This window comes from Ctenocephalides felis, unplaced genomic scaffold (assembly GCF_003426905.1).
Source record: "Ctenocephalides felis isolate EL2017-DRISC unplaced genomic scaffold, ASM342690v1 CF-g0.4_SCAFFOLD_00845, whole genome shotgun sequence".
Lineage (NCBI taxonomy): Eukaryota > Metazoa > Arthropoda > Insecta > Siphonaptera > Pulicidae > Ctenocephalides > Ctenocephalides felis.
The window spans coordinates 90,244,522-90,262,326 of record NW_020536999.1 but is presented as its reverse complement, the minus strand read 5'-3'; the positions used below and the strand labels follow the sequence as shown (position 1 = coordinate 90,262,326).

Here is a 17,805-nt window from a genome sequence, read left to right as displayed (position 1 = left end):
ATTTTATTTGATCATAATGATAGAATCATGATTGATATAGGTGAAATTGATTCTAGTACTGTGCAACTTGCAATAGCCAGTTTTAAGAACTCCAAAATATTTGGTTTCGATGGTATTCCATCTTTCTTTATACGTGATTGCTCATCTACTCTATCTGATCCACTTGCATTTTTATTTAATCTATCTTTGCGTACAAACACTTTTCCAAATTGTTGGAAAATTGCACGATTAGTTCCAACTTTTAAACAAGGTGTTACATCAACATTAATTACTATTACAGGCCGATATCATTATTATCAAACTTTGCTAAGGTATTTGAAAAAATTATTTATAGAGAACTAATTCCTTCTGTTAGAACTTTAATTTCTATTAATCAACATGGTTTCATGCCTGCCCGTTCTACGATAACAAATTTAATCTGTATTAAATATATATAGCTGAGAATCTTGACACTAATGGACAAGTTGATGTTATTTACACTGATTTCAGTAAAGCTCTTGACAAAATTGATCATAACATTCTTCGTACTAAATTATCTAAGATTGGTCTTAATTCTTCACTTATTCACTTTTTCAAGAGTTATCTTCATAATCGCAAGCAGTTTGTCTTTCTTAATGGATTCTTGAGCAACATTGAAAATATTAGTTCAGGAGTTCCTCAGGGATCCATTCTTGGTCCACTATTATTTATTATTTTTATTAATGACATTTCTGATACTATTAACTGTCCACATTTATTATTTGCAGATGATCTGAAACTATATCTCAAAATAAATTCTATTGATGACTGCTTATTGTTACAGTCTCAACTTGACCTTTTCCAATCTTGGTGTATCTATAACAAATTACATCTAAATATATCAAAGTGCAAGATTCTTAGTTTTACACATAAGCGCGTTCCAATACTTTTTGATTATAAAATTTCTAACACCAGCATTGATAGATGTAATAAAATTTCCGATTTAGGTGTTCTATTTGATTCTGGTTTGTTTTCACAGATCATGTTACTGATATTTGTAATAGAGCACATCAATCTTTAGGTTTGATACTAAGAAATTGTAAACAATTTAAGTCTACCAATGCACTTCTTTGCATGTACTATTCTATTGTACGTTCAAAATTAGAATACGGTTCGATTATTTGGTATCCTCATCATATCAACAACTCTGATGCGATAGAGAAGTTTCAGCGAAAATTTCTGAAATACCTTTATTATAAAACATATAAAATTTACCCTGAACGTGGCTTTGACCACAACACTTTACTAAAAGAATTTGGTATTCCTTCCCTTGCCTCACGTCGATTTATCTGTACAATTATGTTCTTATTTAAGCTTTGCAATAATTCTATAGACTGTCCTCTTATTCTCAATCAACTATCCTTTAATGTTCCAAGGCTATCTTCGCGTTCACAATTATTTTTCAATTATCCTACCCCTAAATCTAATTCTCTCTTAAATTCGCCAATTTTACTAATGTCCTCTAACTTTAACTTAATTAATAATGAAATAGACATTCACAACACTTCACCTAATCAAATAATTTCCATCTGCACAAGTTAATCTTTGTATTTTCTTTCAAATATCTCATTATTTTCTGTTTATAAATATTATTGTTACATTCTGCATTATATGAAATTTTATCTTAGCATTTTATGTTACTAACTATATATTGTAATTTTGTATATATTTTAATTGTTATTCATTATGTCAAATAATTGTATTTTTGAGTCCTCTTGGAGTAATCTGTGGGCTATATATTTAAATAAATAAATAAATAAATAATATCAGAAAATTTGAGTATTAAGAGTTCATAGATAGCTTTGTATATATACATAACACTTTCCAGTAAACCGCAAACGTTTAATTAAATTAAAATAATGCAGCACAGAAGAAACGCCGTTACGTATTTGGTGGCTACGTTAATAAAACGTAAATGTTACGTATATTTGTTACCTTTAATCGGCCTCAACGTTGATACTTTGTTTTTTGTTCAATACGTAACAGTTACGTTACACTGTTTCGTAAATTTTACATACAAAATGGAATTTAATTCATTATTTGCCCCTATATTTATTTTTGACAACATTCTTTCACATTAACTTTTTCCAAAAACTATTTTTTTTAATAGTTTTACAATTAGTTATTTATAAAACCAGTTCAATTATTATTTATCACTTTGCAATTATTTATATTAGCTATTGATTTGTTTTTTTTATTTTTAGGAAAATGACGACGGTTGTGTGTACGGAACCCCTGGCTACATGGACCCCTCAGCATTTACTTCAAAAGTGAGTTTTTTTTTGAAAAAAAAATAGTCGTTCTACTAGTTTTATGAATAGTTAGTTAGCTTGAATTTTGTGCTTTTTATGTATGCATTTTTTGCGAAAATTATGAAGCTTTTTATAGATATTTATTTATTTAGTTGCAACGTGTGTAAAATCCATTTAAAAATAAATAAAACCTTGCTTAGTTTTTTTTCCTTTTCAATAAAAGGATGGTTGATTGTATCATTTTTTTCATCTACTATAGTATAATTAAAATTAAATTTATAACTAATTTGAATTTTTATTTACATTTAAACAATAATTAAAACATAGATATTTTGACACTAAAACAAATATGCAGTGTTGCCAACATTATAACACGTATGAAGTTAGCAGCAGGTTTCTATCGAGCATAAAAATGAACATTTACATCACCTTAACATTTCATAAAATTATTTATCAGTTTTATTTTATTTCTTTTATTTTTACTTATTCATTATCATTGCCATCCATCACTTTTCATCCAAAAATATAGATAACTGTGAAAGCCCTATACGACTATCGGGCTTCTCGCGAGGACGAACTGTCGTTCTGCAAACACGCCATCATTTCCAACGTCTGCAAACCGGATGCGGGCTGGTGGCGAGGAGACTACGGCGGAAGGAAACAGTTGTGGTTTCCCAGTAACTACGTTGAAGAAATTACTTGTAGCAGTGTCGTTGGACAGGGGGGCCAAGGTGGTCCAGGAGGACATGGGAGTGAGGATGAGAGCGAGGTAAGAGTAAGGGATGGAGGGTGTAAGAGAGGAGCAATTGGTTGGGTTTTGAAAAGACTTGTAATAGTATTGTCTGGTGGGTAGGGTAAGATGAATTTTAGTTTGCTGGTTAATTTGATCATCAGTAACATTCTTTTTCAATATGTGAATGATTGTGAAACTAAAACAATTCTTCTCTAAAAGTGTGGTAAGCCTCAAGCCAGAAGGGGAATGAAATGAATCAAGAAAAAGGTATTGTTATACACGATAGGAGTTCTGGCACACCACAATGTCTGTTGTAGACCTTTTTTAATTCTAGATTTAGGAAAACACTTATAACTAAGTTGCTGGAGTTAAAAAGATTTATATGACATCTATAATTCCTTTTTAGCACGCACAAGCACAAATTGAGCACGCAAGCATAATAGTAATTAATATTCATTTTGTCCTTCACATAAATTGTGCATTTACAATAATGATAACCAGGCCTATACATTAGATTAAAAGAACACTTGGTAACTGAAGAATATGTCTTCTATCCTTTTCCAGACATCAGATCAACTCCTGCTAGGGTCCCTCCAGAAAGGTTCTCTGGACCTTACGGGTGCTGTGGTGGAACTTTCAGCCTTGACGATACCTGTGCCAGTGGGCGGACCTCAAAATATTGGTCAGGGCCAACGTGTAGAATGGTTGTTGAGGGTGCAGACACCTGAGCAGTGTTCTGCTTTTGAAGCTGGAGTCGGGAGCAGGGACCAGGCCTTGGGTAAGGGAAAAAGAAATGTTCATATATATAAAAATATGTATATTTGCTTATATATATTATTTTTGTAGAGTGGACGAACGCTTTGAAAGAATCAGCCCAAACAGCAAGTGCTAAAGAGTCGAAGCATAAAGAAATGGAACGCGCTTGGAGAGTTGCTAAAGAAATGAGCAATTTAATTATATATTGCAGGTAAGCAATAAATTATACTTCATTGTCTAAAAGCATTTGCTCTATGAAAAATTGGCAACTTGCTGCACTCATATGTGACAATAGGAAATGTTTTCTTTAGGAAATATATAAAAAAGTAGTGCATGGAGTCTTTCTGCACAGAAGAAGTGATAAATCATATTGTGGTAATGAAAATAGGATGAAGAGACATATCGTTTCACATCTTGTTTAAACCATAATTGATTAGCACGCAAAACCAGAATTCGTTTTAATGAATAAATCTGTTCTAATGTACTTGACCTTTTTTGCTGATGTAATTGAGTATATTGGACTTGTGAATTTATCCTTGCATTTTTGTTACTAATATTGCTTTTATCTTCATCTGTAACCTCCATTGAACCGTTAGTTTTCGAATCCTTTTGAAACTTTTTTGTTGCTCACATAAGGCACAGCAGTTGTTGGTCAATTAATAGAAGGTTCAGTTGTTTGTTGGTTGTTTTAATAGAAGATTAAGCAGTAGTTGGTCGATAATTAAAATATCCAGCAGTCTTTGGTTGATTTATAAGCGTCCCAGAAGTAGTTGGTTGGTTTATAGAAGGCGCAGCAGTTGTTGGTCGGTTAGTAGAAGTCCCAGCAGTAGTTGGTCTGTAAATAGAAGGCTAAAGAGTTGTTGGTGGATTAATAAAAGGCCCAGCAACAGTTGGTGGATTTATAAAATGCCCAGCGGCACTTGGTCGATTGATAGAAGGCCCAGCATTCATTGGTTGATTAAAAATAGCTCCAGTAGTTGTTGGTCGGTTAATAGAAATCATAGCAGTTGTTGGTTGGTTAATAGAAGGCACAGCAGTCGTTGGTCGATTAATTGTTTATAGTAATTCAGACAAGAGCTTGAGATAATATTCATTATTATTGATTACGACATTGATGAATAAATAAATAAATAGAAGAGTTGTTGGTCGATTAATAGAAGGCCCAGCATTTGTAGATCAATTAATAAAAAATCCAGCAGTCATTGGTGGATTAATAGAATGTCCAGCAGTTGTTGATCGATTAATAGAAGATCCAACAGTCATTGGTCGATTAATAGAAGACCCACAGGCCGTTGGTCAATTTATAGAAGGCACAGCGGTTGTTGGTCATTTAATTAGAGGCCAAGCAGTCATCTGTTGATAAATAGAAGGCTAAAAAGTCGTTGGTGGATTAATAGATGGCCTAGCAGTTGTTGGTTTATTAATAAAACACCAGCAGTTTTTGGTCTATTAATAGAAGAGCTCAACAGGTGGATTATTAGAAGATCAAGTAGTCGTTTGTGGTTGTTGGTCGTTTAATTAGAGGTCAAACAGTCTTTGGTCAATAAATAGAAGGCTAAAAAGTCGTTGGTGGATTAATAGAAGGCCTAGCAGTCCTTGGTTGATTAATAGAATACCATCAGTTTTCGGTCTATTAATAGAAAGCTCAACAGGTGGATTATTAGAAAGCTCAACAGGTGGATTATTAGAAGATCAAGTAGTCGTTTGTGGTTGTTGGTCGTTTAATTAGAGGTCAAACAGTCTTTGGTCAATAAATAGAAGGCTAAAAAGTCGTTGGTGGATTAATAGAAGGCCTAGCAGTCCTTGGTTGATTAATAGAATACCATCAGTTTTCGGTCTATTAATAGAAGAGCTCAACAGGTGGATTATTAGAAAGCTCAACAGGTGATTATTAGAAGATCAAGTAGTCGTTTGTGGTTGTTGGTCGTTTAATTAGAGGTCAAACAGTCTTTGGTCAATAAATAGAAGCTAAAAAGTCGTTGGTGGATTAATAGAAGGCCTAGCAGTCTTGGTTGATTAATAGAATACATCAGTTTTCGGTCTATTAATAGAAGCTCAACAGGTGGATTATTAGAAAGCTCACAGGTGGATTATTAGAAGATCAAGTAGTCGTTTGTGGTTGTTGGTCGTTTAATTAGAGGTCAAACAGTCTTTGGTCAATAAATAGAAAGCTAAACAGTCGTTGGTGGATTAATAGAAGGCCTAGTAGTCCTTGGTTGATTAATAGAACACCAGCAGATCTTTGTGGATTGACAGAACGCACAAGTTCTAAGTTGGCCGACTATAAGTGATTAATGAGTTATAGTAAATTCGCATTAAGAAGATGATAGAATTAAATGACTATTTTACTCCAGCGAATTTCACTTATTTGGAAGTTGTATTAGAAGTAAAACTTCAATAACATTATCTAGGTTTTTTTGTGATAGTTTATAATTAATCCTAGATTTTTACAAGTTAATAAACTATCTATTTATGTTGCTAAATGCTGTAGAAGAGTACTAGTCCACTTTATTCATTTTTGGAATGTCCATTAATATTAAGTTTATTATTTTTTTTACAGATCAGTAGCATTTAACTTGGATAGAATAAAAACCAAAGGTTTCACATTCTACGAGATGTCTTCATTTCCTGAAAATAAAGCAGAGAAAATTATTTGTCAACAGGAGAACAAATTCTTCTTGAAGTATCATCAAATACAATTCAGCCGGGTCTACCCAAAAGTAAATATAATAGATATATACAGATATAAATATATCTATATTATTATATATTTCTATTTATATTTTCTTGATTCTTTTTAGGGTCAACGAATAGATTCATCAAACTACAACCCGGTATCTTTATGGAACAGTGGTTCTCAAATGGTGGCTTTGAATTACCAAACACCTGACAAGCCTATGCAATTGAATTGGGCTAAATTTAGAGACAACGGATCCTGTGGATACTTGCTCAAACCTGATTTCTTCTTCAGGGATGATTTTAATCCTTATGATAAGAATTCACTGGTAATAAAATAAATGGTTTAAATACAAGTTTTGTTACTTTATTATTGAAATTTTTCTCAGGTAGGTGTTGAGCCAATGTGTATTACGTTAAGAGTTATTGGAGCCAGGCATTTGGGAAAATGTGGAAAGGGTGGTCGAGGTACTGCAAGTCCTTATGTAGAAGTGGAAGTGGTCGGAGCTGATTTTGATTCTGGGGTTAAATTGACATCAAAACCTATAGGTAATTATTAATTGCTAATTATCAGCGTTTGGCTGCACAAATGATACTACTATACGAGATGGTAAGCCGCCTAAGTGTTTTATATACAACATTATAAGATTTTTCATTTACAATCTATAAAAATATATTTAAAAAAAGAGTGCTAGAAAAAGAATAAAAAAACTCATTTGTTACTGTACAAGATGGCATTTAAGTAAAAATAAATACATCACATAACAATTTTGAATAATGTTTATTAGTAATGTGGTAACACTCGTGATGCACACATTTATTAGTGTCAACCATTATACACATTCATATAATAATAAATTATAAATTATATATTTATAATAGCATTAAAAAAATGTATAATATTTAAAAACAATATTTTTTTTTTAATTTCAATAACTATTACAACTGCTAATTTATTAACATCAAGTAATATTGATAAATAATAATATAAATTTAAATAAATAAAATAAATAAAAGAGCAAAGGATAAAATTTACATGAAAATAATATCCGTAATATGATTTAATGTAAAATATAAGCAAAATAATAATAAAAATAAAATTAATAAATAATATAAATAAAATTTCTGAATAATAAAATAATACTAGAAAAATAATAAAATATAACAAAATAACAATAATAGAAATAGTAAGATAATAATAATAATAATAATAATAATATAATAATAAAAATAATAATAGTAATAATAATAATAATAATAACTATAATAATAATAATAATAATAATAATTTACAAATTTATAAGATCATTTGGAATTTTTCGTTTTAGCCTTGTTGGGAAAAACAATAATGTAATTAAAGTAATACTTCAAATATGACATGATCGGTTTGTCATTATAGTTAGCATTTAGAAATAAACCTTCATTAGAGAAGTGAAGTAATTGCTGATTAATAAATCCTATAATATTCGTTTACACAGTGGATTATGTTAAACAACGTCTAAACAAATATTGTTTACGTATCCTCACTCATCATGTAATTGTGTTTGAAGAACTTCATGTAATTAAAATTATCATACATTCATTGACTGCTAATATTTTTTTTACTTTTTTGCTCATGATATAATCTCATTCTTTGAACAGCTGTAATATCTGTCTTGCTAAAAAATATTTTTCATTTTATTAACTTCAAAGATTTATAGAAACTACGAATAATATATAAATAATTTCTAATCAATAAACCAACGTTTAGTAAACAGTAAAAATGTTTAATTTGTTTTATTATTTTCAAGGAACAGAGTAAAATATTCTTCTGATTCAGGCATTTTTCATTAAATCGAGATTTGTACTACGATGTAACTTTAAAATGTTTATTTATCTATGCCGTTTTTCCTTGTTGATATCGGTATGCATACAACGTTGATGCCGGTACGCATACAACGACAGATCTCTTTTCACATACACGACGACTAATCACAATCAACTCGTATAGAAATGATCTCATCGAGAGCGAATGACGAACATTTGGGGAGTAACGGACTTTCATTGCATTTGTACAGATTTACACCCTAGTCGCGTCTAAAGAAGTTTTACTTCAATAATTACACTTATAAAAAATAAGAATATTACAATAACAAATTATAATTCTCAATCGCAGTAATAAATATTGAAGCAATGGTTGTCACACTTGATGTCGTCTATGGATGACGCTCGTACACAATGGTTGTCCTGCGGATGTCATCTATATTCGACGCTTAAGGGTTAAAGGGTCAAGGGTTATGTTAAAGGGTTAAAGTATTATCTATATATTTATAAAATTACCTTCCTTTTTCCTTTTTAGCTGATAATGGTTTCAATCCACTCTGGAACGAGGTTTGCGAGTTTGAAGTAGCAAATCCCTATTTGGCTCTGCTGAGGTTTGTGGTTCAAGAAGAAGATGTCTTCGGAGACCCCAATTTCATCGGACAGGCCACGTATCCTGTGACATGTCTTCGAACCGGTTACAGAAGTGTTCAGTTGAAAAATGGATACAGCGAAGACTTGGAATTAGCTTGTTTGCTGATACATATTTCTATAAGGAATCCTAGGGTGAGTTAATGGAAGTTGGAAAGAATTGTATGTGGTAATACCATTACTTTTGTTTATAATAATAAAACTTGCTGCTGCAGCAAATATTAGTTGTGTTAGTAACGAGAAGTGGTCAATATAGATTTCGGATTTTTACGGTTCAGGTTGAGAGTATCTTTTATCAAGAAATCGATATCATTTTGCTTTATGTTAGAAGAAATTGAACCCAGAGGTTTTTTAACTAACATAGGGTAAGTTATAGTAATCGCAAAAAATCGAAAATGAAAATTTTTATATATCTTTACGTTTTAGAGGTTTCTGAACATTTTGGCATACCTTAGAAAAAATTGATGTATGTGTGTGTGTGTATGTGGATGTGTAGTGTGCGGATACAAATTTTCGTCAACGATTTCGGGAACACGGTTCATCCGATTTGAATAATTCAAAAAACATTCGATTCGTATCGATAAGGAGACGTGCTGATTAGTTTTTGGCGAAGGCAGGACTAGCCGTTCCGAAGATACGGGGCAAAAAGTGCCAAAAACGGTAACTCAGTTTTTAAGTGGGTGGCATCGTGCCTTAAGGCAAATTGCTGGAACTTCCCGTACCGTAACGAAATGTTCGAGGAATATTGAATGTTTTCAAATAGATTATTATAAATATTGTAACATTGTCTACTATTTATAAGAATTATATAAACTGAATTGTAGAGTTGAAATTATTTGTTCAAAGTAAATTAAACTATAGTCAGAATTAAAAATAAAATCTGAATTATTTTCGATATACAAAAAATTAAAAAAAAAAAAAAAAAATGGTACAATTTTTTTTTCCAAAATCAATTATTTTGTTAAGACAAGCAGAAAGTTCTTTGAATCAATTGAATCGGACGCTTAGTTCTCTCAAAAACTGCCATTTTTTGTACATTTAGCTTTGTATCTCCGAAATGGCCGGGCCTGCCTTTGCGAAAAACTAATAACCCCTTCTCCCAATCATTACTAATTGAATGTTTTTTAGATCATTCAAATCGGATGCTCCGTTCTCTCAAAAACTCGATTTCTATTTTCTGCACTCTTTGCTCCTTATCTCCGTAACTGCTGGACCTGCCTTTGCCAAAAACTAATCAGCTCTTCTCCTTATCAATAGGAATCGAATGTTTTTTAAACCATTCAAATCGGTTGATCCGTACGCCCGAAAACGTGGGCGAAAATTTGTATCCATACATACACACACACACACACATCCATTTTTTCTGAGGTATGCCAAAATGTTCAGAAACCGGGAAGTTAAAATACATTTTACTTGTTTTGACAAGATGAACTACTGATTAAATTTTTGGGAGGCAGGTCCAGCGGTTATGGACTTTCAATAAAAATAAGTTTGAAAAATGTCATTTGGCGGTCAAAAATGTTTATTGGACTTACTTATATCAAATTATCAGATATTTTATAGAGATTTTAATAGTGTGTACACATTTTGTGTAAATTTATTTGGGTTCCGTGCCAAGATTTTTGATTACGGTACGGGAAGTTCCAGCAATTTGCCTTAAGGCACGATGCCATGCACCCCACTAGTTATAATTACTATGCTGAGGGTTGTGAATATTTTAGCATATCCCACAATTAGAGAAAATGGAAGTCAATTTTGATAGAATGGATCAACCGATTTGAGTGATTCAGTGTAAGGTCTATAATTGTATTTCTTATTATCTAAATGTACTATTTAGAGCGTAGTATAATACATTTTTTTATATTTTTAGGAAAGTTGCAACAATGGTTTGAATTCTTCATTGAGGAGTTCGGCTAAAAAAATCAGTGATGTGGCTACGAGATTATTATTTGCACATTGAATATAATATAGTAATGTATTAATTATATATATATATATATATATATATATATATATATATGTATATATTACGATACATATGGATCTGATTGAGATCTTGATTTTACAGTATAGTATTTTATTTTAAATATTATAAAATAGTCAAATTGTTTGTCAATTCGATTAAGATATATATAAACACACTTTATATATATATATATATATATATATATATATATATAAATTTTATATTTTTTCTTTGACGTTGCAGCGTAGTCTTGAAATGTTCATTTGCAGTCAAATAGTCTAAATAAAAGGCAATAAATAATTAACTATTTATTATATACTTTTTGACACTGTATGTGTGTCATCATTCAGCATGTTTAACAAATTTAAATCAGGAAAAAACTACAAATAAAAATTATTAAAATTTTTCAATGAGAAAAACTAAAGCTTTGAACAAAATAAAATAAATAAATAAACTTAAAGTTAAATAATAAAATTATTTAGCTAGTCAGATGACTGCCGAATTGTAAAATAATATATTTAGTTTTGTGGGTGTTTTTTCCTGGATATTTATTGCTTTTTATTGTGAGAATTTGGCCATAAAAAATTATTAATATATTTAATATTGTTATGATCAAATACAAATGTTAAAAATTAATAATGTCATATATATATATATATATATATATATATATATATATATATATATCAAATGTATGTTGTTAATATTTAAGGGCAATACATCAATTTCAAAGATTTCTATAGTTTGTATAAGTTTTTATTATAATCCATATGTGACCACTGATGATGATATAAAATTATATATCGAAACATATGGATTAAAATAAAAATTTATACAAAATATAGAAATCTTTGAAATTGATATATTGCCCTTAAATATTAACAACATATATATATATATATATATATATATATATATATATATATATATTTGAAAATTACTTCCAATATATTTATGCATTTAGCTGACTAGCTTTAGAGCGATATATATTTTATATAAATTTCTATATATATATATGGTTATAAATTTTAAATCGAATAATTTACATATCTTTAACAAATTAAATATCATTATGTATATGCATATATATATATATATATATATATATATATATATATATATATATATACATAAATATGCATATTTGTATATTTATAATAATGTCCGAGTTGTGAAATTCTGACCGCATTAAAAATGAAAATTATATTTTAAATAAAAGTTAATGTTTAATATTATGTATTGAATTATTTCTCACCTTTCCTATATAATTATTCAGTGTAGATTTTATTATGTTTTATCAGCAGTTGTAAAAATAATTGTAAAATATAATAATAAAACTAGGTGTAAGTGGCATTTTGTCTTAAGGCAGTTACAAGAAATAATCGACTTAGTAAACAAGATTGCACTTTGAATTAAACAGCTATTTAGATAAAAAATTTAACTGTTTATTTTAGAAGTAAATTTTTCTCTTGATACACTTTAAACACACATATAATATATGCATTAATTGTAATAATTAGAGTGCACGAACGCGCACTTAATATGAATTTTTCTATTTTTTTCTATTTATTTATTCAATATTATTCTGCAATATGTTATTGCAATGTTATATATTATGTTAATAATATAAATCAATGTAATGTAAATGTAAATATATAATATTTGTATAAATATATTTATTTTTAGTCTTGGGTAGGTGGTGAATTCTTAACAAGTACTACACGAACAAAACCTCGTGGAACAAGTGGAGGTAAGTAAAGCCTTTTATGTATAGCCAAGCATTATTTTTAGAATTAACAGAAAAGTGCTTGTTTTCTAGACGCTTCAGCAAGATTATTGGAGCAGAGACCATTGATAAAAATGATATATCCCTCATTAGCAAATGTTCGAGCAAGTCACGATGGTCTGATGGGTGGTGGTTGTCTTCCTTACAATGTTAAAACACATTCAAAACAGAATTGGCTTGTGTCAATATTACAGTAAGTGGAAAAATAACTTAGCTGAAAAATATACGATAAAGTCAGTAACAAATTTTTATAATTAAACCAGTTTTTGTTGGCCTACAATAATTTAGAATTTTGGTTTGAACCATAAACTCTATTGCCTTTTTTTTTTTCAATATTTAATTACCAAAAAATTGAGGGTCGGAACAATATTTTAGAATGTTGGTTTGAACCATGAACTCTATTGCATTTTTTTTTTCAATATTTAATTACATTAAATGGCTGGCACAGAATTACAAAAGGGCTTTACCCCTTTTTTAGTGTTTTCCGCACTCAATAGAGGGTCTACTGTGCCTCACTTCACCACTCTTTTTAAAGTACTGGTTCTCTTATTATAATATACACATTTAATGTTTAATATTATGTTTTATATATTTTTGTGAAAACATACTTGTGACTTGGTGGAAAAAATATTTTATACTGTTCTCATTTCATTTATTAAAGTTAACCAGTTAATCTTTCTTATGTGATTTATATAAATCTCATCTATGATTAAACCTAGCGGTAAATTTACTTGCTAAAGTTAGTGGCGCCCCTATGGAGTGCGGAAACAATTAAAATTGAATTGATCATAACCATTTGAAAATCTTTCAAATGGTTATGAAATTTTAAGAATGTTCAGGCTTTTATTATGAAAACGGAATATTTTGCTTGATTTTACTTTTCTACTAATTCTAAAGAAACGGCTTATGCTTATTTATCTATGGCTCAGCCCATGATTAAGTTTCGAGTTTTATGGAATAGTTTTTCACATTTTTGAAATCGGTGCAGCTAACAAAAACTTAAATCTCAGCCACGTTTTTAACTTCCCGTAGGGCAATGGAATAGTTGCCATTGCCGTAGGGCAATGGAATAGTTTTTCACATTTTTGAAATCGGTGCAGCTAACAAAAACTTAAATCTCAGCCACGTTTTTAACTTCCCGTAGGGCAAGATAGTAATCGCAAAAAAATCGAAAATGAAAATTTTTATATATCTTTACGTTTCAAAGGTTTCTGAACATTTTGGCATACCTTAGAAAAAATGGATGTATGTGTGTGTGTGTATGTGTGTGTATGTATGTACGTGTGCGGATACAAATTTTCGTCGACGATTTCGGGAACACGGATCAACCGATTTGAATAATTCAAAAAACATTCGATTCGTATTGATAAGGAGACGTGCTGATTAGTTTTTGGCGAAGGCAGATCTAGCCGTTCCGAAGATACGGGGCAAAAAGTGCCGAAAACGGTAACTCAGTTTTTAAGAGAACGGAGCGTCCGATTTAAATAATTCAAAAAACATTTCACTTGTATTGACAAGATGAAGAATCGATAAAATTTTCATAAAGGTAGGTCTAGCGGTTTCGGAGATATGGAGGAAAAAGTAAAAAAATTAGCCATTTGGCGGTCAAAAATGATCATTAGACATATGCACATCAAATTATCAGATGTTTTATAGAGATTTTAACAATAAGTATACATTTTGTTAACATTCCTATGGGTTCCGTACCAATGCTTATGCGTTAGACAGCGACGCGGCGCTTACGCGCTTTATATTTTGTCCCTATGCAGTTAAATCAGTACGATTGCTTTGAAAAAAAAGTTCAGATCTTCCACAATATGTCAAAATAAAGAAAAAAAAATTTTTTTCAAAAAAAAAATTAAAAATTTTTTTTTTTTTTTTTAATTTTTTTTTTTCAAAAAAAAGTAATTTTTTGTCCATATATATAGTTTCTCAAAAATCTTATTTTTTTCAAAGTACATTTTTTTCAAAAATGTTAATCGTTTTTAAAAAATTAATAATTTTTGGTACGGGAAGTTCCAGCAATTTGCCTTAAGGCACGATGCCTCAATTGCCTTAAGACAGAATTCCACTTACAGCTAGTTTATCAAAAGATGCAGAATGACTTGAATTACTCCCTCAAGACGTTAAAAACTAAAGCATCTCTCTTTATTAAAAATAACTAATGTATTAGAATATAAAATAACAATACTTTCCATATATTAAATTTTATTAATTATTATACACTGCATTCAACTTTCCTCGTCTCCTTTCTTAAACATGCTAAGTAAATGAGCAGGCGACTTAAAATAATTCTCAAACAATATCACAACTTTATCCTTCGCCTTAAACCTATGGTCCCTCCACGGTATACTCGCCAAACCCTCATACTCATTCAAATCCCCTGCCTTCAGATCAACAACCCTCTTCATCCAGGGCAACAATCCCATCTGCACCATCTTATAATCCTCATCCTTCTGGTACACTCGACAAACGTACTCCTGGATCACCATCAGTGACATGATATTCATGCTAATCAAGCCTCCCAAGAAACAAGTCATTTCTAGAGATGAGAATTGTGCAAAGGCTGATGAGAATGTGTCGATGGTGAGGAGTTCATTGGAACCCGATGATGGGATAAAGACAGCAGCAGTTCCTAGGAATCCGATTATGCTAGCAACGCTTATGGAGTGTAAGGCATATACGTAGTTGGTTAAGGGGCCTCGATAGATCATTTCCCAGTCTTGGGGAATTCCGTCTTCGCGTTTGAATTTGTTCTCGCGGCCTGAAATGTGTCTTTCAATGTTTAAACTCATGGAACGTGCAGGAACCCTAGTTGGGGCCATATTTGAGGTTAGGTGAGGCCGACAAGATGTACATTTTTGCAGGTACGTTGGTTTAGATAATTTATTTATTACAAGTGTTAATCTTCTAGAAAACATTGTAATATAATATATAATAATTATTTTACAAGTCTATAAACTGATTTATTTTTAGTTATGCAATGGTAAACTACTTTTCAAAACACAACATTTTTAGTGTATGATTAAATATAGAATTGTACAGGTATAGTTTTATATTCATTGCATGTATAAACTTTTTTTAAATTAATTATTCATTAACTAATAACATTTTTACGTTTATTTATAATAAACCAAAAAGTAAACAAAGTTTTAAGAAATGTCAAAAGCATGTGGCGCCATCTTTTATTCGTTTACTTAAAATGTGGTGAGTTTCTTTGATAAATAAATATATCTTTAATTTTAAATTTTATCCCGCGACGTTTATTAATCACGTGATGCATTTTTTTTAAGAATTTTTGGATCCCCTCCCCATGGTGATACATGGTGATATTCAAATTAACCCCCCCTTCCTCCATCAAACATTACATGTATTTTCAGTTACGAGAATAAATTGAAATATTTATTTATTTTTTTTGAAAATTTTTGGATTTTTTTTAAAATCAGGTAAAAAACTTGTGGGGCGCATGGCATCGTGCCTTAAGGCAAATTGCTGGAACTTCCCGTACCAAAAATTAATTTTTTTTTAAAAGATTAACAATTTTGAAAAAATTAGATTTTTGAGATACTATAAATTTTTAACAAAATATATAGAAAGTATTGTTATTTTATATTCCAATACATTAGTAATTTTAATAAAAATAAAAATCATTCTGAATCTTTTGATAACAAAATTCCTGAGATTTAAATTTTTGTTGGCTGCACCGATTTCAAAAATTTAACTAGTGGGGCGCATGGCATTGTGCTTTAAGGCAAATTTTTTTAAAAAAAGATTAACATTTTTGAAAAAATTTTACTTTGAAAAAATCAGATTTTTGAGAAACTATAAATTTTTGGCAAAAATTCACATTTTTTTTTTGGCAAAAAAGGATTTTTGAAAAAAATGTTTTTTCTATTTTGAAATATTTTGGAAATTCTGAACGTTTTTTCAAAGCAATCGTACTGCTTTAACTGCATACACGAAATATCGGAGCGCGTAAGCGCCGCGTCGCCGTCTAACGGATGAACATTGGTACGGAACCCATAGGAATGTAAACAAAATTTATACTTATTGTTAAAATCTCTATAAAATATCTGATAATTTGATGTGAATATGTTTAATGATCATTTTTGACCGCCAAATGGCATTTATTTTAATTTTTTCACTAGACGCTCTACCTGCCTTTTTGAAAATTTTATCAATTCTACATCTTGTCAATACAAGTAAAATGTTTGTTGAATTATTAAAATCGGACGCTCCGTTCTCTTAAAAACAAAGTTACCGTTTGTGGCACTTTTTGCCGCTTATCTTCGAAACGGCTAGACCAGCTTAAGCCAAAAACTAATCAGCACGTCTCATTATCAACAGCAATCGAATGCTTTTTGAATTATTCAAATCGGTTGAACCGTGTTCCCGAAATCGTCGACGAAAATTTGTATCCGCACACACACACATACACATACATCCATTTTTTCTCCAAAGGAATGCCAAAATGTTCAGGAACCTCTAAAACGTAAAGATATATAAAAGTTTTTCGATTTTTTTTGCGATTACTATAACTTACCCTACGGGAAGTTAATAAATGATATTTTACTATACCCTTCCCTCCCCCGCAAAGTTCTTTACGGATCAGGGACATGGATTCTGAAAAGGCTGAGAAATACTATTGTTGCAAAATCAGCGGCAAAATACTAAGAAATAACGAAATATATTTTTGCAATAATTAAATTAAGCATAAACAAATATATTAGGAACAATTTGTTCTTTGTATAAAAGTTCGACTATCCTCGTAGGTTTAGCCTATCCTAGACAGGTTAGTCTAGGACGTCTTAAAAAACAACAAATATACAAAACATACAATATTTTTTACATTTGATAAAACAAATTATATTACGATGAGCAAATAATTTAGAATAGAATATCCTTGCTTTTTGTCTAAAAGTTCGGATATCATCGGCAGGTTTCGCCTATCCTAGACAGAATAGGCTAGAACGTCTCAAGAGTAGAATATAGATGGTCGAAAATAAGAACACAAATATTTTTATATTTGGCAAAACAAATTATATTTTGATGAACAAATAGTTGAGAATAGAATAACTTTGCTTTTTGTCTAAAAGTTCGGTATCCTCGCAGGCTTCGCCTATCCTAGACAGAGGCTAGTCTAGGACGTCTTGAGAGTAGAATATAG

General features: G+C 30.4%; 1 protein-coding gene across 1 annotated transcript; it reads left to right on the top strand.

Annotated features, from left to right (window-relative positions):
- Positions 1–2,222: 2,222 nt before the first annotated feature.
- LOC113362973 (1-phosphatidylinositol 4,5-bisphosphate phosphodiesterase gamma-1-like) lies at positions 2,223–12,835 on the top strand (the record flags this gene model as incomplete). Its single annotated transcript, XM_026605466.1, is given in 11 exon segments — positions 2,223–2,288; positions 2,800–3,039; positions 3,568–3,781; positions 3,850–3,970; positions 6,320–6,479; positions 6,561–6,764; positions 6,825–6,984; positions 8,774–9,021; positions 10,757–10,837; positions 12,539–12,602; positions 12,672–12,835. Coding segments are annotated over 11 exon segments (1,722 nt in total), but the record flags the coding sequence as incomplete, so codon positions are not given.
- Positions 12,836–17,805: the final 4,970 nt, after the last annotated feature.